At 40.3% G+C, this 17,756-nt stretch overlaps 1 protein-coding gene across 1 annotated transcript; it reads left to right on the forward strand.

Annotated features, from left to right (window-relative positions):
• The first annotated feature begins 1,520 nt into the window (after window positions 1-1,520).
• On the forward strand, window positions 1,521-17,537 carry LOC311149438 (mitogen-activated protein kinase 13-like). The gene is made up of 12 exons (XM_084186640.1): window positions 1,521-2,038; window positions 5,477-5,606; window positions 5,863-5,921; window positions 6,513-6,618; window positions 6,802-6,831; window positions 7,339-7,386; window positions 7,476-7,590; window positions 8,570-8,641; window positions 13,678-13,757; window positions 13,938-14,016; window positions 15,916-16,089; window positions 16,304-17,537. The coding sequence occupies exons 1-12, from the start codon at window positions 1,926-1,928 to the stop codon at window positions 16,387-16,389; spliced, it is 1,092 nt and encodes a 363-aa protein (XP_084042766.1). The 5' UTR covers window positions 1,521-1,925; the 3' UTR covers window positions 16,390-17,537.
• Window positions 17,538-17,756: the final 219 nt, after the last annotated feature.

The raw sequence follows: 17,756 nt of genomic DNA on the forward strand, positions 1-17,756 counted from the left end.
TGTCAGGAATTGTGAAAAACTGAGTTTATAAGTATAAGAATTATAATTGAAATAACCTGTCTGTAAACAATTGTTGGCAAAATTACTTGTGTCATGCACAAAGTATATGTCCTAACCAACTTGACAACACTATAGTTTGTTAACAAGAAATTTGTGGTGTGGTTGAAAAACGAGTTTTAATGACTCCAACCTAAGTGTATGTAAACTTCCGACTGTACATCAGAAAATGGACGTCTAAGTTCAACCTTCTAAAAGAGGGCATGTTACTGAAAACTACTCTTTCATGGGTCATCAGATGAAATTATCTATCTATCTTTCTCCCTCTCTGTCTCCTCTCTAGCTTTGTCTTTCCTATCTCCCTCCCTCTTTCTCTCTCTCTCTCTCCCTCACATACACAAAACAAGATATGTATTTAGAGTAAAATTAGATGATCTATAGAAACATCATTTTTAACCGCGCATGTGAAGTATGTGTGTGTCCTGACAAGTCTGTGTGTGTGTGTGTGTGTGTGTGTGTTTGTACATGAGAGAGATAGATAGAGAGAGAGAGATAATTGACAATACTGTTTTTATTTACCATAGACCAAAAAGGTATCCCATACCACCAATTCTTTTATTCTGTGCTTTGCCTCCATCTTGTGGTCAATATCTGAACAATTTCAAAAGAGTAGACTGAATGCTTTTGGCATCCACTCAGAACAAGTGCTGGCTGTATACTATGTTCTTCATAACATGTCATGTAGTACCACAAACTAGATTTATGTATCTATATGTTATTTCATATATAATCAGTTACATCGACTGCACTAAACCATTGCTGACAAGTCTCATGTGGTGTGACTGATTATCTTCCAGCCACAACTATGACTAATCACAATTAATAACTTTTTGCTTGGCAGCTTGGAATTGTCCTCCGGCCAACTGTAGAGAACAGGGTAGGTATTCATAACTGTCTAGGAGTAGGAGTGCTGATCTAGGATCAGGTCCCCCCGTCCATGTAATCTTATAAATCATGAACTAAAGGTATCATATAGGCCCATCAGCACTCCTAGTCTTGTCTTTGTGAATTCAGGCCCAGGGTAGGTAGAGGTTGGATACTAGAAACAATCCAAAATCTACCTGTATTGCCACACATTTTGGTGCCCCTGGTAGATCTGCAAGAAATTGATTGGTGTAAACAATATTATTTAGCTCAACCTTTTTTGATCCACCAGGAAGTGTGAGCCTAGGTGTTCTTGTCTGTCTGATGAAGTCATGTTGACTAATCAGAGGTCTCATATTCACTGAAAGGTGAGATTGTTGAAATTTGCCCATAAATACAGTAACATTAGCCATTAATACAAATACTTTAAATCAAATCAAGTAAATAGGCCTAATTTATTAATCAGTAATTAGACTTCATTTTCATAGGATGTTATTTTTGTTTAACTATTTTAATATGAATTTAATCATATGGAGGTTATTATTCATAACAAGTACAGTCCCACCTACTGTCTATGTGTGTGGGTGTGAACGGAAATCGGAGTCATAGCAGCTGACACGTTTTAGCACGTTTTTTAGCAAGCTTTCCGAGCAGTCAAACAGCACGATTATTGGAAGGGCGATGACGATTAGACTATATCATTATTGGGTCGTCAGATGTCTTTATGGAGGATAGGGTACTGTTAGTATAAGGCTATCGTAAATAGTACAATTGTAGGTTACGCCATTCAACTCACAACTGTATCCTACTGCTCTTGCAACACTCATTCTCCTGGCAAACCTCACTATCCAAGTGAGCAATTGACTGTAGGCTATTATTGCGGCTGGGATTGGTACCGTGACCTTTTTAACAAGAAGTTGCAGAAAGAGCGCGTGGGAGGTGGGAAAGTATAATACTTTAGCTCGTTGTCTTTGTGGAGCGAATTTTCACCATATCGCAGCAACATGGAGTCTCAGCCACCCTTCATCCGAGAGGAGATCAACAGCACGGTATGGGAAATCCCGGAGAAGTACACGCGATTGAAGCAGATCGGGACAGGGGCGTACGGTTCCGTATGGTGAGTCATTGACAATATCGCTATCCCAAACTGATGGTTGTTGTTTTCAAGAAGGCCATACAGAGAGAGATATATCGGGTTTCTTCAACTCTGTCAATAATGCATCAATTGCTTTTCGAGATTGTTACAATCTTACAAAGAATGAATCAATCTCGGTCACTGCATTTATATGATTCTCCAATACCAATATATAGGCAACCTACTTAAAGAGTAACTCTCAAACCCAATTTAAGCCTTTGCCCAACCCCTTAAAAATGTCAAAAAATGCATTCAGGTGAGAAGTTGTGGGTGCGGGGAATTGCTCATAAATATTCATTTTGGGGGTCGGTAAATGTAGTTGTACCTGATCCCAACACTTTCTCACTAAAGCATACTTACATAAGTGCACTGGCACACTGATAATAAAATGATTTGCAGCTCGACCAAATACAGCTCTGGGGCCTCATTTATAACCGTTGCATAAATTTTACACTAAATATCTGCATGGCCATTTCTGAAAAGACTGCTCACGCACAAAAATATTGAGATGTATGAACTTGACACACGCATGTTTCCTGTTAGAAATCAGACTTGTTGTAAAACTGCGTGAACAAGCATTATAACTCTGCCTGAAAAACGCCATCATTTACCTTTTATGGTGACAATAATGTGCTTATTTGCTGTATACTGTATACTGGAAGTATTGGAAGTAGGCCAAGACAGTATATAAAGGAAGTAGCAATGGCGAACTTGATCAAATGTCTTTGGAGGTGTTGGCAGAATGTTTTCTTTTCAGTGACATTTGCTGTAGCCATCTGGCTGTTTCTGAAAGACAAAAACGATTGCAAATTGTTGTGTTTTGCATTTACTTTTTCCCGAACCTAAATATGCTGCACTGTCCACGAATTCTGAAACATTGTCTGCTCCGATTATATATATATTTTTACTACAGTAGGCCATACTTACAGTGGTAGCCTACACACTTCAACGCAAAAGATCAACTGTCTGTTCACCTGTTAAATTCGACTGTATGTTATTAACCGTGCTCCCTTTCAGAGAGCAAGGAGAGCAAAAACTTTACATTTATAATAGCCTATCTAATAGGCCTAATTCAATGAGAGATGTGCATGGTAATTTGTTGGAATTTATAAGGAAAGTATTCAGACCCCTTCCCTTTTTGCACATTTTGTTACATTATAGCCTTATTCACAGCGAAAACAGGTAATTGTCCGTAGAGCTCGAGACAGTATTGTGTCGCGGCACAGATCTGGGGTTACCAAAAAAATTCTGCAGCATTGAAGATCCTCAAGAACACAGTGGCCTCCATTATTCTTAAATGGAAGAAGTTTGGAACCACCAAGACTCTTCCTAGAGCTGGCCGCCCGGCTAAACTGAGCAATCTGGGGAGAAGGGCCTTGGTCAGGAAGGTGACCAAGAACCTGATGGTAACTCTGACAGAGCTCCAGAGTTCCTCTGTGGAGATGGGAGAACCTTCCAGAAGGACAACCATCTCTGCAGCACTCCACCAATCAGGCCTTTATGGTAGAGTGGCCAGATGGAAGCCACTCCTCAGTAAAAGGCGCGACAGCCCGTTTGGAGTTTGCCAAAAGCCACCTAAAGGACTCTCAGACCATGAGAAACAAGATTCAATTATTTGGCCTGAATGCCAAGTATCACGTCTGGAGGAAACCTGGCACCATCCCTACAGTGAAGCATGGTGGTGGCAGCATCATGCTGGGGGATGTTTTTTAGTGGCATGGACTGGGAGACTAGTCAGGATCGAGGGAAAAATGAACGGAGCAAAGTACAGAGAGATCATTGATGAAAACCTTCTCCAGAGCGCTCAGGACCTCAGACTGGGGTGAAGGTTCACCTTCCAACAGGACAACGACCCTAAGCACATAGCCAAGACAACACAGGAGTGGCTTCGGGTCTCTGAATGTCCTTGAGTGGCCCAGCCAGAGCCCGGACTTGAACCCGATCGAACATCTCTGGAGAGACCTGAAAATAGCTGTGCAGCAACGCTTCCCATCCAACCTGACATAGCTTGAGAGGATCTGCAGAGAATAATGGGAGAAACTCCCCAAATACAGGTGTGCCAAGCTTGTAGTGTTATACCCAAGAAGACTTGAGGCTGTAATCGCTGCCAAAGATGCTTCAATAAAGTACTGCGTAAAGGGTCTGAATACTTATGTAAATGTGATAATTCATTTGTTTTTGTTTTTTAAATTTGCAAACATTTCTAAAAACCTGTTTTTAGAAATAAAAACAGGTATTGTGTGTAGATTGATGAGGGGAAAAAACAATTTAATCAATTTTAGAATAAGACTGTAACGTAACATAATGTGGAAAAAGTCAAGGTCTGAATACTTTCCGAATGCACTGGATATGTATTATGTTTGAAAAATGAAATATTGTCTAATTAAGATATTTGACATTACAGTATTCAGACGTAGTCTACAAACGTCAATGGAAAAGGTGAACCGTCTGTTCTACCGTTAAAGTGCGCTTCAGATCGGATCGCATAGAGCATAGAGCAAAATACTTGAAATAGCTTCTCTATTTACTAGGTGACTGTGAAGTGGGTCCAGTTAAATGAGAGATGTGGGATTAGAATTCGCAACCATTGAGCTATGAGCCAACTGTTTTAGCGGACTGCGCCACCAATCAGTCATAGCAGTTGGGGAAAAAGTGTCATCTACAGTATTTCTTGTTACGATTGATGTAGCTACGAATATAAACGTATAAATATCATAGCCTACTTGTTTTTTTTATTCGTAAAAGCACATAGATGTGTATGTAACGGTAAGGAAAATTTTTACATTTGATCATATGCAGAAATGTGCCTTACTGCCTTTTGAATTTTGTGTAACGTCAGTAGTCTAGTCAAAGAAGCATCATGCAACATATATTGGCACACTCCAGTTACCAAGACCATTGCCAAATAAGGTGCTCTGTCACCTGCTTTTATAGTTGGCCTTGAGATGGTACCATCAAGCACATTTAGGAGTGTATTTCATACCGAACCCCTCCCTTGAGATAACGTAGAGGCATCACGATTTCAATGGTAGATCACTTTTGCAACAAACTGTCAAAATGAAGGCCAGATTTATTGTAAAAAATAAATTAAAAAATGACTCTTTAAATGTGTTAGCTAATTTTCATATAGCCAGTTAGGCTCCCTTGGGGGCTGTGCACACAGTGTTCAGGATATGGTGTATAGTAGCATGACTGGCTTTTCCTACGATGACTTGTTGCAGAGCTTAAGTGAACATGTTGAGGTACAATATAGAATCTTTGTCTGAACAAATGAAAGCATGTGGTATTCATCTCAATCTGTCACTTTGATTCAGTAACCTTATAACCTTATTATCTTTTAACTAACCTTCTCATAAGGGATGAAGCCACATTTTTCTTGAGATGTTTTGTTATGCAATAACAATATTTGTTCTGCCTCAGCTCAGTCATAAATGTAAAGACCAATGAGAAAGTGGCCATCAAGAAGCTTCACCGGCCCTTCCAGTCCGAGATTTTTGCCAAGAGGGCCTATCGGGAGCTTCGACTGCTCAAGCACATGAAACATGAAAATGTGAGTATGTACACATCCTGGCACTATCGTTGTCTTTGATCCCTCCAGACTCTTTGACTCACACATCTTTCCACCCACGATGTGTTGCTCTTCCCAGATTTGATGTCTTAGCCTGCACTGCAGCAAACTGACATAGTTTCACAATTTCAGTCTAATAGCTACTGTATAGCTGGCATGATGGGAGCCATTTCTCTCCCTCCCTCTCGTGGGACCTATTCCTCAACTTCTTATTTTCTCCTGTGCAAACTCCCTCCAGGTGATAGGGCTTCTGGATGTGTTTACTCCTGCCGCTGGGCTCAATGACTTCACAGATTTGTGAGTATTTACCGCAGTGATATCAGACACAGAATCATGCCTATGGCATTCAGAGGCGGAGGATGTCTGGTGATTTGGCGGGGGTCATATAGATTTAATGGCCTATATCATTAACTCAACCCCTTGGAGCGAGTACTGATTCCTATTTAGATAACACAACAATAGGATGGGCATTCCTAGGACAAATATGAACAGGCACTATAGGGTAACCTACATCTTTCTCACTATTCAGGACAGAGCCAACCCAAACACACTATAGGTCAGATAACCCTGTGAGGCACTATCTTCCCAATTAGAAGAACCCTAAGGACATCACAGACATCCATATTGCCCACGCACTGAAATTGACTCCTTGGCCTATGAATTTACCCCAACGTAAAGCATCATACTGAAAGTTGCAGTTAGGAATGTATTGTATAGAGCTGACATGATTCCCTCTTATACACCACAGAGAAGCATCTGTTCTAATACTATATTTCTGTCTGGACATTCTCTAACATTGGACCCCTCTGAACGCGACCCAGGTGTCATTATTCACATTATAGGTGATGGGGCGTTAGATTGATGGAGTGATGATGTCTCTGTCCACAGCTACCTGGTGATGCCTTACATGTTCACAGACCTCTCCAAAGTCAAAGGGCTTCTCTCTGAAGACCGTGTGCAGTTCCTTGTCTATCAGATGCTGTGTGGACTAAGGGTGAGATTGTTTGTGCACAATGTGCAATCAGACCAAATATGTAGTATTTTGTAATGTGATTATGTTTATGTCAGATGTTATTTCAATGTTAATTAAATGCTACTCTTAGTTAATCATCATTGCTATGCTTAATCACGGCAATTAACAATAATTATGTCTTCTCTGTTTTTCTGGCCTTCACAGTACATTCACAAAGCTGGCATCATCCACAGGGTAAGTTTGCTGCTCCATTGGAAACACCCAGCCGCAGCATCTGAAACCAGCACTATTTCTATTGTGGCGCATGAGAATGTTATTTAAATCAGTTATGGCTAACCCTGCCCTAACAGGTAGGATGAGTAGGCTTCCCTCAGATATGCCTCTGTCTTCCTGCGTGTCTAGAATTGTTAAGACACACCCTGCCCAATGCTGTTGCTCTGTGGAACAACACCCATGTGTGTACTAATATCAGTGTTCATTTGTAATGTGTGGTGAATTGAAGGGGTTAGCTTGGCCATTAACTAAAATAAAATGTGTAAAGCAAACCTGCAGTTTTCCTGATCGCAAACAATGTCATAAAAAAAAATACGGTAGGTCTGGCCTCATCAATATTGTTTTGCCTTCATCTAAACTCCTTACCATTTTTTGTGGAATTACATTATTGATTAAGTTAATGTGCTGAATATGATCATAAAGCTAGCAACATAATCTCAGCCAAGGGCCACACTGTTTATTTTGCAGGACCTAAAGCCTGGTAACTTGGCTGTCAATCAAGACTGTGAATTAAAGGTTTGTCCATGAATACAAATTCATTAGAGAAATTAATGTGGGGAAAATCCCAGGATTTTGTGTAAGATTATGCTTTGCTATTGATGCAGATCCTGGACTTTGGTCTGGCTCGTCATGCTGAGGCAGAGATGACGGGCTATGTTGTGACCCGCTGGTACCGGGCGCCTGAGGTCATTCTAAACTGGATGCACTACACCCAGACCGGCAAGACAAACATAGCTGTTACAAACTCTCACCCTCATTCATTCCAAAGGCCTATCTGCTCAACTTATTGAGAGCCTAAAATGTTACAGAGCTGACAGGCTTTTACGTACAGCCTGAAACGTTACAGTGCTGACAGGCTGTTACGTACAGCCTAAAACGTTACAGTGCTGACAGGCTGTTACGTACAGCCTGAAACGTTACAGTGCTGACAGGCTGTTACGTACAGCCTGAAACGTTACAGTGCTGACAGGCTGTTACGTACAGCCTGAAACGTTACAGTGCTGACAGGCTGTTACGTACAGCCTGAAACGTTACAGTGCTGACAGGCTGTTACGTACAGCCTGAAATGTTACAGTGCTGACAGGCTTTTACGTACAGCCTGAAACGTTACAGTGCTGACAGGCTTTTACGTACAGCCTGAAACATTACAGAGCCGACAGGCTGTTTGACATTAAGCCTGAAACGTTACAGAGCTGACACCCTGTTACGTAGAGCCGGAAACATTACAGAGCTGGCAGAATGTTTTACCTACAGCCTGAAATGTTGCAGAGCTGACAGGTTGTTACTGAGCTGACACAAGTCAACTTTCATTTCATTTGTGCAATATGTTTTTATGCAACAGTATGTACTTTGTTACTTAGTAGAGGGTATTACAAGTAGTCACACCTCAGTCACTATTGAGGAATAAGGCCTCTGTGTAATATAAGGTTCTGTATGTGCTCTTTTACAATGATTTGTTACATTATGAGGGACAGTTGTAGTTGTATGTTCACAATGAGTGCTGTGTTATCAGTGTTATCGGTTAGTACGAGCGGTCTGGCCTTGGAGTCTAGTTGTCTCCATAATACTACTACACTCAATTCTGTACACAGGGTTGTTTTGAGAATACAATCCCTTGAGCAAACAGCATAGCGTTTTGGTGTGAATTTGTTTTCTATTTGTCAATAATTGATTGGTTATATCTGTTCCTCCATTCTAGTGGACATCTGGTCTGTGGGCTGTATCATGGGAGAGATGATCAATGGGAAGACCCTTTTCAAAGGGAAAGACTGTATCCTTTTACCCTCTACTTATGCTCTTTTCTTATCTGTATAATGTTTGTACCACATACTCTGTGACCTGACTCAAGCCAGCCATTTATTAATGATGGAAAATCAAAGCATGACAAACCCATAGATTATGATTAGTAGGGCGGGAATTGCGTAGGACCTCACAATACGATATTATCACGAAATGTAGGTGGCGATATGAAATGTATTGCGATTCTCAAGATTCTATACGTATTGCGATCTGATTTGGCAATTTTGTTTGCGATTTGATGTTCCAAACATATTCCTCACTATATGTCTGCTGCAGAGACAAGAGCATGAGAAAATGAGTTTTTATCAGTCATGAAAATAAAAGTGCTGAAAACATGTTGGCTCACTATTTAAAAAGAAGATGGAGAACAAGCTTTAGGATGAAAAATACCAGAGTTTTGTGCAGGTACAGCTGACTAGCGCTAGATAACACTACCTAGCAACAACATTATTATTATGATTTATATTTTTACAAATCGATACTTGGGAGTCAAAGTATCATTATAATATAGTAATATTGCGATTATGTAATTGTAAAATTAATGATTAGCCTCATCCCATACTGTATGTGTAGCCAACACTTCTATCGGTCTTCTTTTTTAAGTAATATTGTTAATCTTTCATTTTTAATTAGATTTTTTATGCCAAATACAAACATACACATACGAACAACAACTTACAAACTACATCTCCTCTGCCCAGACCCGCATGCTCACACCCCCATCATTTTATGGTATCTATGCCTTTAGGTTTCCATGTGGATCAATTTATCAGTAAATTCTGAAAAGCTATCCAAGGATTGGTCCATAAGGTTGTTTTTAGGGAGTGATATTGGTTCTTGTAGAATACGTGTAATTTTCTTCCATATTGTTATAGTGTTCTTAACTATGAAGTTGTTAATGTTCTTAGCTTTATCCTTTGAAAATAGACACGTAAAAAGATTCTGGTGATGAGCATGCGCATCTTCAATTTGTTCCTCTTTAATGCATTTAACTATATGTCGCAAGTTAAAGCCTTGGGTGGCGAGTTGATACAATTCCATGTCTGGAAGGTTAAAACCACCCTCCGATTTAGGAAGATGTAAAACTTTCCTTTTTATTATATTAATTTTATCAAAGTCTGTTATGAACGAGTATACTTTTTTTAAAGAATGTCTTCGGTGGGGTAATTGCTATAACCGAAAATAAATACTAAAACTTTGGGAGCGATCATGCCATTCTAAAGAGGTTTAGTCAGCCTGTAAGATTTATAGGACGATAACTCAATTTAATTAGATCTGCTTTCATATTGTTGAGTATTGGAATACATGTATTTATATTTTTTGTGGTCCACTTAAAGGATTGCTGTAGATCGTGAGTTATTATTAAAAAATTTCCTATAGCCATTATTACATATTTTTCCATGTTAATTTTATATCCTGAGATTTCTGAATATTGGTATATAATTTATATACCAATATACCGAATGATGGAGGTATGGAGGCCCTCAAATTCTTCCTCTCCAACCACTTAAGCAATGTGCCTACAAATTATATCAATGAGCTTGCACAACTAGTGCTTGCTAAAAATACTTTTTTATTTGATAAATATTACTATCTACAGACTTTTGGAACAGCAATGTGTCACAATAGCTGATGTGGATGCGGTGTAGGAGTCAGGCGCAGGACACAGAGGCTCAGTCAAAACGACTTTACTCAGACTGAATAGAGAACAAAATCAAATGGCCTCGAAAACACAGGAGGCAAAACGATTATGCAACACAGTGCGTAAAATACTCGTTCCACAATAAGAACGTACAGAGACACCAACGGACAGGCGGACAATCACACACAACTGCAAACAAAACTAAAGGAAACTTATAGGTGACCTAATCAATACATAACATGAAACAGGTGCACTAACAAGACAAGACCAAACAAACATCGAGACATCAAGCGGTAGTAGCTGGTACTCCGGGGACGACAAACGCCGAAGCCTGCCCGAACAAGGAGGAGGAGCAGTCTCGGCGGAATTCGTGACACAATGCGAACTCCATTAGCTCCCAACTCTGCAAATCCCTTAATGGGGAAATTCGAATTTTATTTTATTTATGAAAATTATCCTTACAAAAATCATGTTAAATACACAAAGATGATTGCTTTATGTTCTGGACGGGTTCCGAAATTAAATTAAATTAATTTCTTAGCTACATTAACTCTAGAGTACAATCAATTTCCTTCACTATGAAAAATAAGATTAACTTTATACATTTCTTAGATGTACTTGTTACAAAGAAGGGACAATCTCTAAGTACTAAAGTTTACAGAAAACCTACAGAAAAAAATACTATATTGACAGCTAATAGTTATCACCCTCGCCCATTAAAAAGAGGTTTACCACTAAGCCAACTTCATAGACTGCGTCGCATCTGTGACAGGCACATATTATCATCAGACTCCTCTTTAAATTCTGCTTTCCAGAATCCACCTTTATTCACCTATAAACGATCAAGAAATCTATCAAACATATTGGTTAAATCAGATGTGTTCAGAGAGAGAAAAGAGGCATTCATAAAAGGACACTTCCCCTGTAGATCTTGTACCTCTTGTAGCACCATAAGGAAATGGTCTAACTTTGTATGCCCTCAGACTTCTAGGACCTATGAGATAATGTCATGTATAACTTGCACTACTAAAGGATAACTTGCACTACTGAAGGAGTTATTTACAGTGCCTTGCAAAAGTATTAATCTCCCTTGGTGTTTTTTCTATTTTGTTGCATTACAACCTGTAATTTAAATGGATTTTTATTTGGATTTAATGTAATGGACATACACAAAATAGTCCATATTGGTCAAGTGAAATGAAGAAAATTCTAAAAAATAAATAACGGAAAAGTGGTGCATGCATATGTATTCACCCCCTTTGCTATGAAGCCCCTAAATAAGATCTGGTGCAACCAATTACCTTCAGAAGTTGCATAATTAGTTAAATAAAGTCCACCTGTGTGCAATCTAAGTGTCACATGATCTGTCACATGATCTCAGCATATGTACACCTGTTCTGAAAGGCCCCAGAGTCTGCAACACCACTAAGCAAGGGGCACCACCAAGCAAGCGGCACCATGAAGACCAAGGAGCTCTCCAAACAGGTCAGGGACAAAGTTGTGGAGAAGTACAGATAAGGGTTGGGTTATAAAAAAATATCAGGAACTTTGAACATCCCATGGAGCACCATTAAATCCATTATAAAAAAATGGAAAGAATATGGCACCACAACAAACCTGCCAAGAGAGGGCCTCCCACCAAAACTCACGGACCAGGCATTAATCAGAGGCAACAAAGAGACCAAAGATAACCCTGATTGGAGTATATGTCCATAGGACCACTTTAAGGCGTATACTCCACAGAGCTGGGCTTTACGGAAGAGTGGCCAGAAAAAAGCCATTGCTTAATGAAAAAAATAAGCAAACACATTTGGTGTTCATCAAAATGGATGTGGGAGATGAGACTGTACTCTGGTCAGATGAGACTAAAACGCTATGTCTGGCGCAAACCCAACACCTCTCATCATCCCGAGAACACCATGTTTTTCATCAGCAGGGAGGGGGAAACTGGTCAGAATTTAAGGAATGATGGATGGCGCTAAATACAGGGAAATTCTTGAGGGAAACCTGTTTGTCTTCCAGAGATTTGAGACTGGGATGGAGGTTCACCTTCCAGCAGGACAATGACCCTAAGCATACTGCTAAAGCAACACTCGAGTGGGTTAAGGGGAAACCTTTAAATATCTTGGAATGGCCGAGTCAAAGCCCAGACCTTAATCCAATTGAGAATCTGTGGTATGACTTAAAGATTGCTGTACACCAGCGGAACCCATCCAACTTGAAGGATCTGGAGCAGTTTTGCCTTGAAGAATGGGCAAAAATCCCAGTGGCTAGATGTGCCAAGCTTATAGAGACATACCCCAAGAGACTTGCAGCTGTAATTGCTGCAAAAGGTGGCTCTACAAAGTATTGACTTTGGGGGGGTGAATAGTTATGCATGCTCAAGATTTCAGTTTTTCTGTCTTATTTCTTGTTTGTTTCACCCCAAAAAATATTTTGCATCTTCAAAGTGGTAGGCATGTTGCGTAATTCAAATGATACAAACCCCCAAAAAATCAATTTTAATTCCAGGGGGGTGAATACTTTCGCAAGCCACTGTATATGTTACAGTTGTCTTATATTGGAAAATCATGCCGCGCCTTGAAATACGTCTTGGAGAACATTAATCCACTATTTTATCGTCAAGATATCACCTTTCCAGTTGCCAGACACTTTACAGAACAAAATCATTCTATTAACGAATTGCATTGCGTAGAGATTGAAAAAAAGTTAATCTACCACATAGAGGAGGTGACTGACAACAAATTACTCCAAAGAGAAGCCATGTGGATACATGTATATAAATTAAATTCTGTATCTCCACATAGTTTAAACGAAGAATTAGATTTCACCTCCTTCCTATAAACCACATTTAAACTGTTATACAAGAACACTGTCCATATCAGATTTGGCATATCCTTTATGAGTTGGCCCCACATATTTATGAACGGCTTTGCCTGATGTCCTTTGTGGTGGGCTATCTCATGGATTGAAGTGATGTTTTTAGGTGAGCGGACACCTGGGGCGATTGTTTTGTGAGTTGCCCTTCGTGCCCGCTCCCATACCCTATAATTCTGTATCTCTTTGTGACTAATTTGTATACCTGCTGCTCATCTGTTCTTTACAAATGCTGTTTTGAATTAAAGAAAATTCAACATACACACTGAAGAAGGTTGTAACGCCGAAACATCTGTGTACGCTATCCCTGATGCAGTAAAATAAATAAAAACATTGAATAATGAAGTAAGCTTTATGCGACATATTTTTGAGTGCGAACCCATTACACCTCTTTGTTTGTCTGAATTCGTGGGTTTTATGCACCAGCCAAGCTTCTGGGAGAGCGCGATGGTTCTCTTTTGACCTTGACTTTAACCCTTGACTCGCAGACATGGATCAGCTGACTCAGATCATGAAAGTAACAGGAGTACCCGGACCTGACTTCATTCAGAAGCTGGACAGTCAAGAGGTAGAGTTGGCACCTAGGCAACACTGGATAGTATACTTAATATTTTGAATTGTATATTGTTTTGTCAGTTGTGCATAATTCCCCATGTTTTGATTTTGAATATGCACCATAAACTCCTCAGTCAGGGTTCATGACCAAGTTATTATTATTTTTCTCTCTCTTGTTACTGTCATCTGATAGGCGAAAAGCTATGTGCGGTCCCTCCCTCACTTTCCCCGAAAAAACTTCTCGAAGTTGTTCCCCAGAGCCAGTGCACAGGGTGAGTTTAAATGCTATTGATTTGACGATGCTAAGCACATACATTAGTTATTATTACACATAAGAAATGCTGTGATTGAGACTTAAATGTACAATTTTGTATATTCGTCATAAATTCAGTATCCGTATACATGAGTTTGATTGCTATACGGCCACACAGAGATGTTGTTGGAAAATTACAGTTGGAGCTAATGGTTTTCCAATGGGAGACATCTGTTGACAGATGGCCAACTGATATGATTGCACAATATGTCCGGCTTTGTACGGATGCAACTCGTACATGAAACGTTTTGATTCGTTGAACTATCGACAGACAAAAATTGACAATTGATGAATGCGAATGCGTTTTCATACATTTTTCATATAAACTCAGCAAAAAAAGAAACGTCTTCTCACTGTCAACTGCGTTTATTTTCAGCAAACTTAACATGTGTAAATATTTGTATGAACATAACAAGATTCAACAACTGAGACATAAACTGAACAAGTTCCACAGACATGTGACTAACAGAAATGGAATAATGTGTCCCTGAACAAAGGGGGGGTCAAAATCAAAAGTAACAGTCAGTATCTGGTGTGGCCACCAGCTGCATTAAGTACTGCAGTGCATCTCCTCCTCATGGACTGCACCAGATTTGCCAGTTCTTGCTGTGAGATGTTACCCCACTCTTCCACCAAGGCACATGCAAGTTCCCTGACATTTCTGGGGGGAATGGCCCTAGCCCTCACCCTCCGATCCAAATGGTCCCAGATGTGCTCAATGGGATTGAGATCCGGGCTCTTCGCTGGCCATGGCAGAACACTGACATTCCTGTCTTGCAGGAAATCACGCACAGAACGAGCAGTATGGCTGGTGGCATTGTCATGCTGGAGGGTCATGTCAGGATGAGCCTGCAGGAAGGATACCATATGAGGGAGGAGGATGTCTTCCCTGTAACGCAAAACGTTGAGATTGCCTGCAATGACAACAAGATCAGTCCGATGATGCTGTGACACACCGCCCCAGACCATGACGGACCTCCACCTCCAAATCGATCCCGCTTCAGAGTACAGGCCTCGGTGTAACGCTCATTCCTTCGACGATAAACGCGAATCCGACCATCACCCCTGGTGAGACAAAACCGCGACTCGTCAGTGAAGAGCACTTTTTGCCAGTCCTGTCTGGTCCAGCGACGGTGGGTTTGTGCCCATAGGCGACGTTGTTGCCGGTGATGTCTGGTGAGGACCTGCCTTACAACAGGCCTACAAGCCCTCAGTCCAGCCTCTCTCAGCCTATTGCGGACAGTCTGAGCACTGATGGAGGGATTGTTCATTCCTGGTGTAACTCGGGCAGTTGTTGTTGCTATCCTGTACCTGTCCCGCAGGTGTGATGTTCGGATGTACCGATCCTGTGCAGGTGTTGTTACACGTGGTCTGCCACTGCGAGGACGATCAGCTGTCCATCCTGTCTCCCTGTAGCGCTGTCTTAGGCGTCTCATGCAATTTATTGCCCTGGCCATATCTGCAGTCCTCATGCCTCCTTGCAGCATGCCTAAGGCACGTTCACGCAGATGAGCAGGGACCCTGGGCATCTTTCTTTTGGTGTTTTTCAGAGTCAGTAGAAAGGCCTCTTTAGTGTCCTAAGTTTTCATAACTGTGACCTTAATTGCCTACCGTCTGTAAGCTGTTAGTGTCTTAACGACCGTTCCACAGGTGCATGTTCATTAATTGTTTATGGTTCATTGAACAAGCATGGGAAAGAGTGTTTAAACCCTTTACAATTAAGATCTGTGAAGTTATTTGGATTTTTACGAATTATCTTTGAAAGACAGGGCCTGAGTGTACGTCTCTGTGTGGTAAATAAGTTCTCCAAACTGTTGCATGTTTCTGGCTTTCATTCTCTATTCAACTGCTCTCACAGCTATTGACCTTCTTGAGAAGATGCTGGTTCTGGATGGTGAAACTCGGCCCACTGCTGAGAGTGCTCTGGCACACCCGTATTTTGATGGCTTGAGAGACCCAGAGGACAGTCCTGAGTCCCAGCCATATGATGACAGTCATGACAATGCCACGCTGCCTCTGGAGGACTGGAGGCGTAAGTGCAAAGTCTCAGTGTTTTGTAATCTTTCTTGTAGATGTTGAATTTGATCAGGTTTTGTATTCAGATTTCAGATGTATATTTATCACTTTTATGTCCATGTCACACTGTAACATAATGTGATTAATTATAAAGCTATTCTGGTTGTTTACCTGCAAACCTTTTTAGTAATATTGTGTAGATATTTATTGTCTTTCCCTTTACCTCCTAGGGTTATCATTCAAAGAGGTGAAGAGCTTTGTGCCATTTCCACGACGGGACTCCAAGAGGCGAAACACACTGACAATTTCTCCATGATTCCATGCTTGTGATATCAGAAAACACTGCTACCACAAATCAGCAAACAGCAGTATGCCTTATACACCATGTTGCCCCTAAAACAATCCCGGTATAGACTTGTGGTGGAATTTAGAATTGTGCAGTGTTGTGCTGTCTGTCTCTTTTGGCCTAATTTCTGATCAGTCAGTGTTTCAGCAATCCAACGTTTTTTTATTCAACCCCACCCATCAGTGAGTGAATTCTTTGTCTCTATAGCTAGGTTTCCGATCTGGCGACAGATTTTCATGCGAATATTCTAAAATCTGCATAAAAACAATATGTGCATTTTCCCACCAGAGATATGTTTCCATCAAATTGACTAAAGGCTGTGATGACATATTGCACATAAAAATTACTTTTGCGGTTAAATGACCATGTACTGAATAAAAATACTAGTTAAATGGGTTTCCATCGTGTTTTCAACTCTTCTGATGGTTTTGTCACAAAGATGTTGCGTTATTGAGCAAATGTGCCCTACTCTGGTCTTAGCATGTGCGCTCTAGCCAACAGCTGGCAGATACAGTGTGGGTATAATCTACCTACATGATGAGATTATTATGGACAGGAGCAAGACTATTTTTATTTGTCAAGCGGCAGCCAAGCATCGATCATCATGTCACCAGGATAAGACCCTCGATATTTATTGGAAAGGAGCATCAAGCTCATCACCGTACACTTTCACCACCCTGTGAAGTTCATCGTATCTTATTTCGTCTGTAGCCTAAACTGCATGCTTTCCCAAGTGAGTCGTAGTTGGAGGACCACACAACATGTCATCGTGTGACTTCCTGTTTACTTTAATATGATGGTTATTATATCAGTATTTAGCGCATAATGGCTTTTACTTACAAAAAGATCCCACCTTGTCTAGCGAATTTAGTTTTGTCGACAAATTTGCTGTTTCCATTAGGCCTGTTGTGAGATGTTTTATCCGACATGTACTTCACTTGCATAAAAAGGTTGGCTGGAAACCTGGTTAGTGGGTCAATTTTTTAAATGTTTTATCATAGTCTTACTGTATGATTTAAAAAAAAATATGTATGGATATATTGAAGATGATATAGATGTTACATATGTGATAGGGACATTGTTTTCTCAATAAATGGCAAATGATCCATACAACCTTACTTCAGTCTCGGAATGCTACACTTTTCTTTGACCTAACTCATCTACAAAACATACAAATTCCTCTACCTTGCTTGTACCCTTTTCAGTATTATTCTCTGACCAATATTCAGTTGAAATACTGGTAGGCTAATATTAAGAGGACTATTCAAACAGGCTAATTTCTGTTTCTGTTGAGTGTATTTAAAAAAAATATCTAGGCCATAAACTGTTTTCCATTC

This window comes from Coregonus lavaretus (assembly GCF_964263955.1).
Source record: "Coregonus lavaretus genome assembly, chromosome: 22".
NCBI classification, from domain to species: Eukaryota; Metazoa; Chordata; class Actinopteri; order Salmoniformes; family Salmonidae; genus Coregonus; species Coregonus lavaretus.

Excerpts from the sequence above, each read along its gene's own strand:
- LOC311149438 (XM_084186640.1), top strand. The coding sequence starts at position 1,926 with ATGGAGTCTCAGCCACCCTTCATCCGAGAGGAGATCAACAGCACGGTA. Across the intron at positions 5,607-5,862 it reads AGCACATGAAACATGAAAAT|GTGATAGGGCTTCTGGATGT; the intron begins GTGAGTATGTAC and ends AACTCCCTCCAG. Across the intron at positions 5,922-6,512 it reads CTCAATGACTTCACAGATTT|CTACCTGGTGATGCCTTACA; the intron begins GTGAGTATTTAC and ends CTCTGTCCACAG.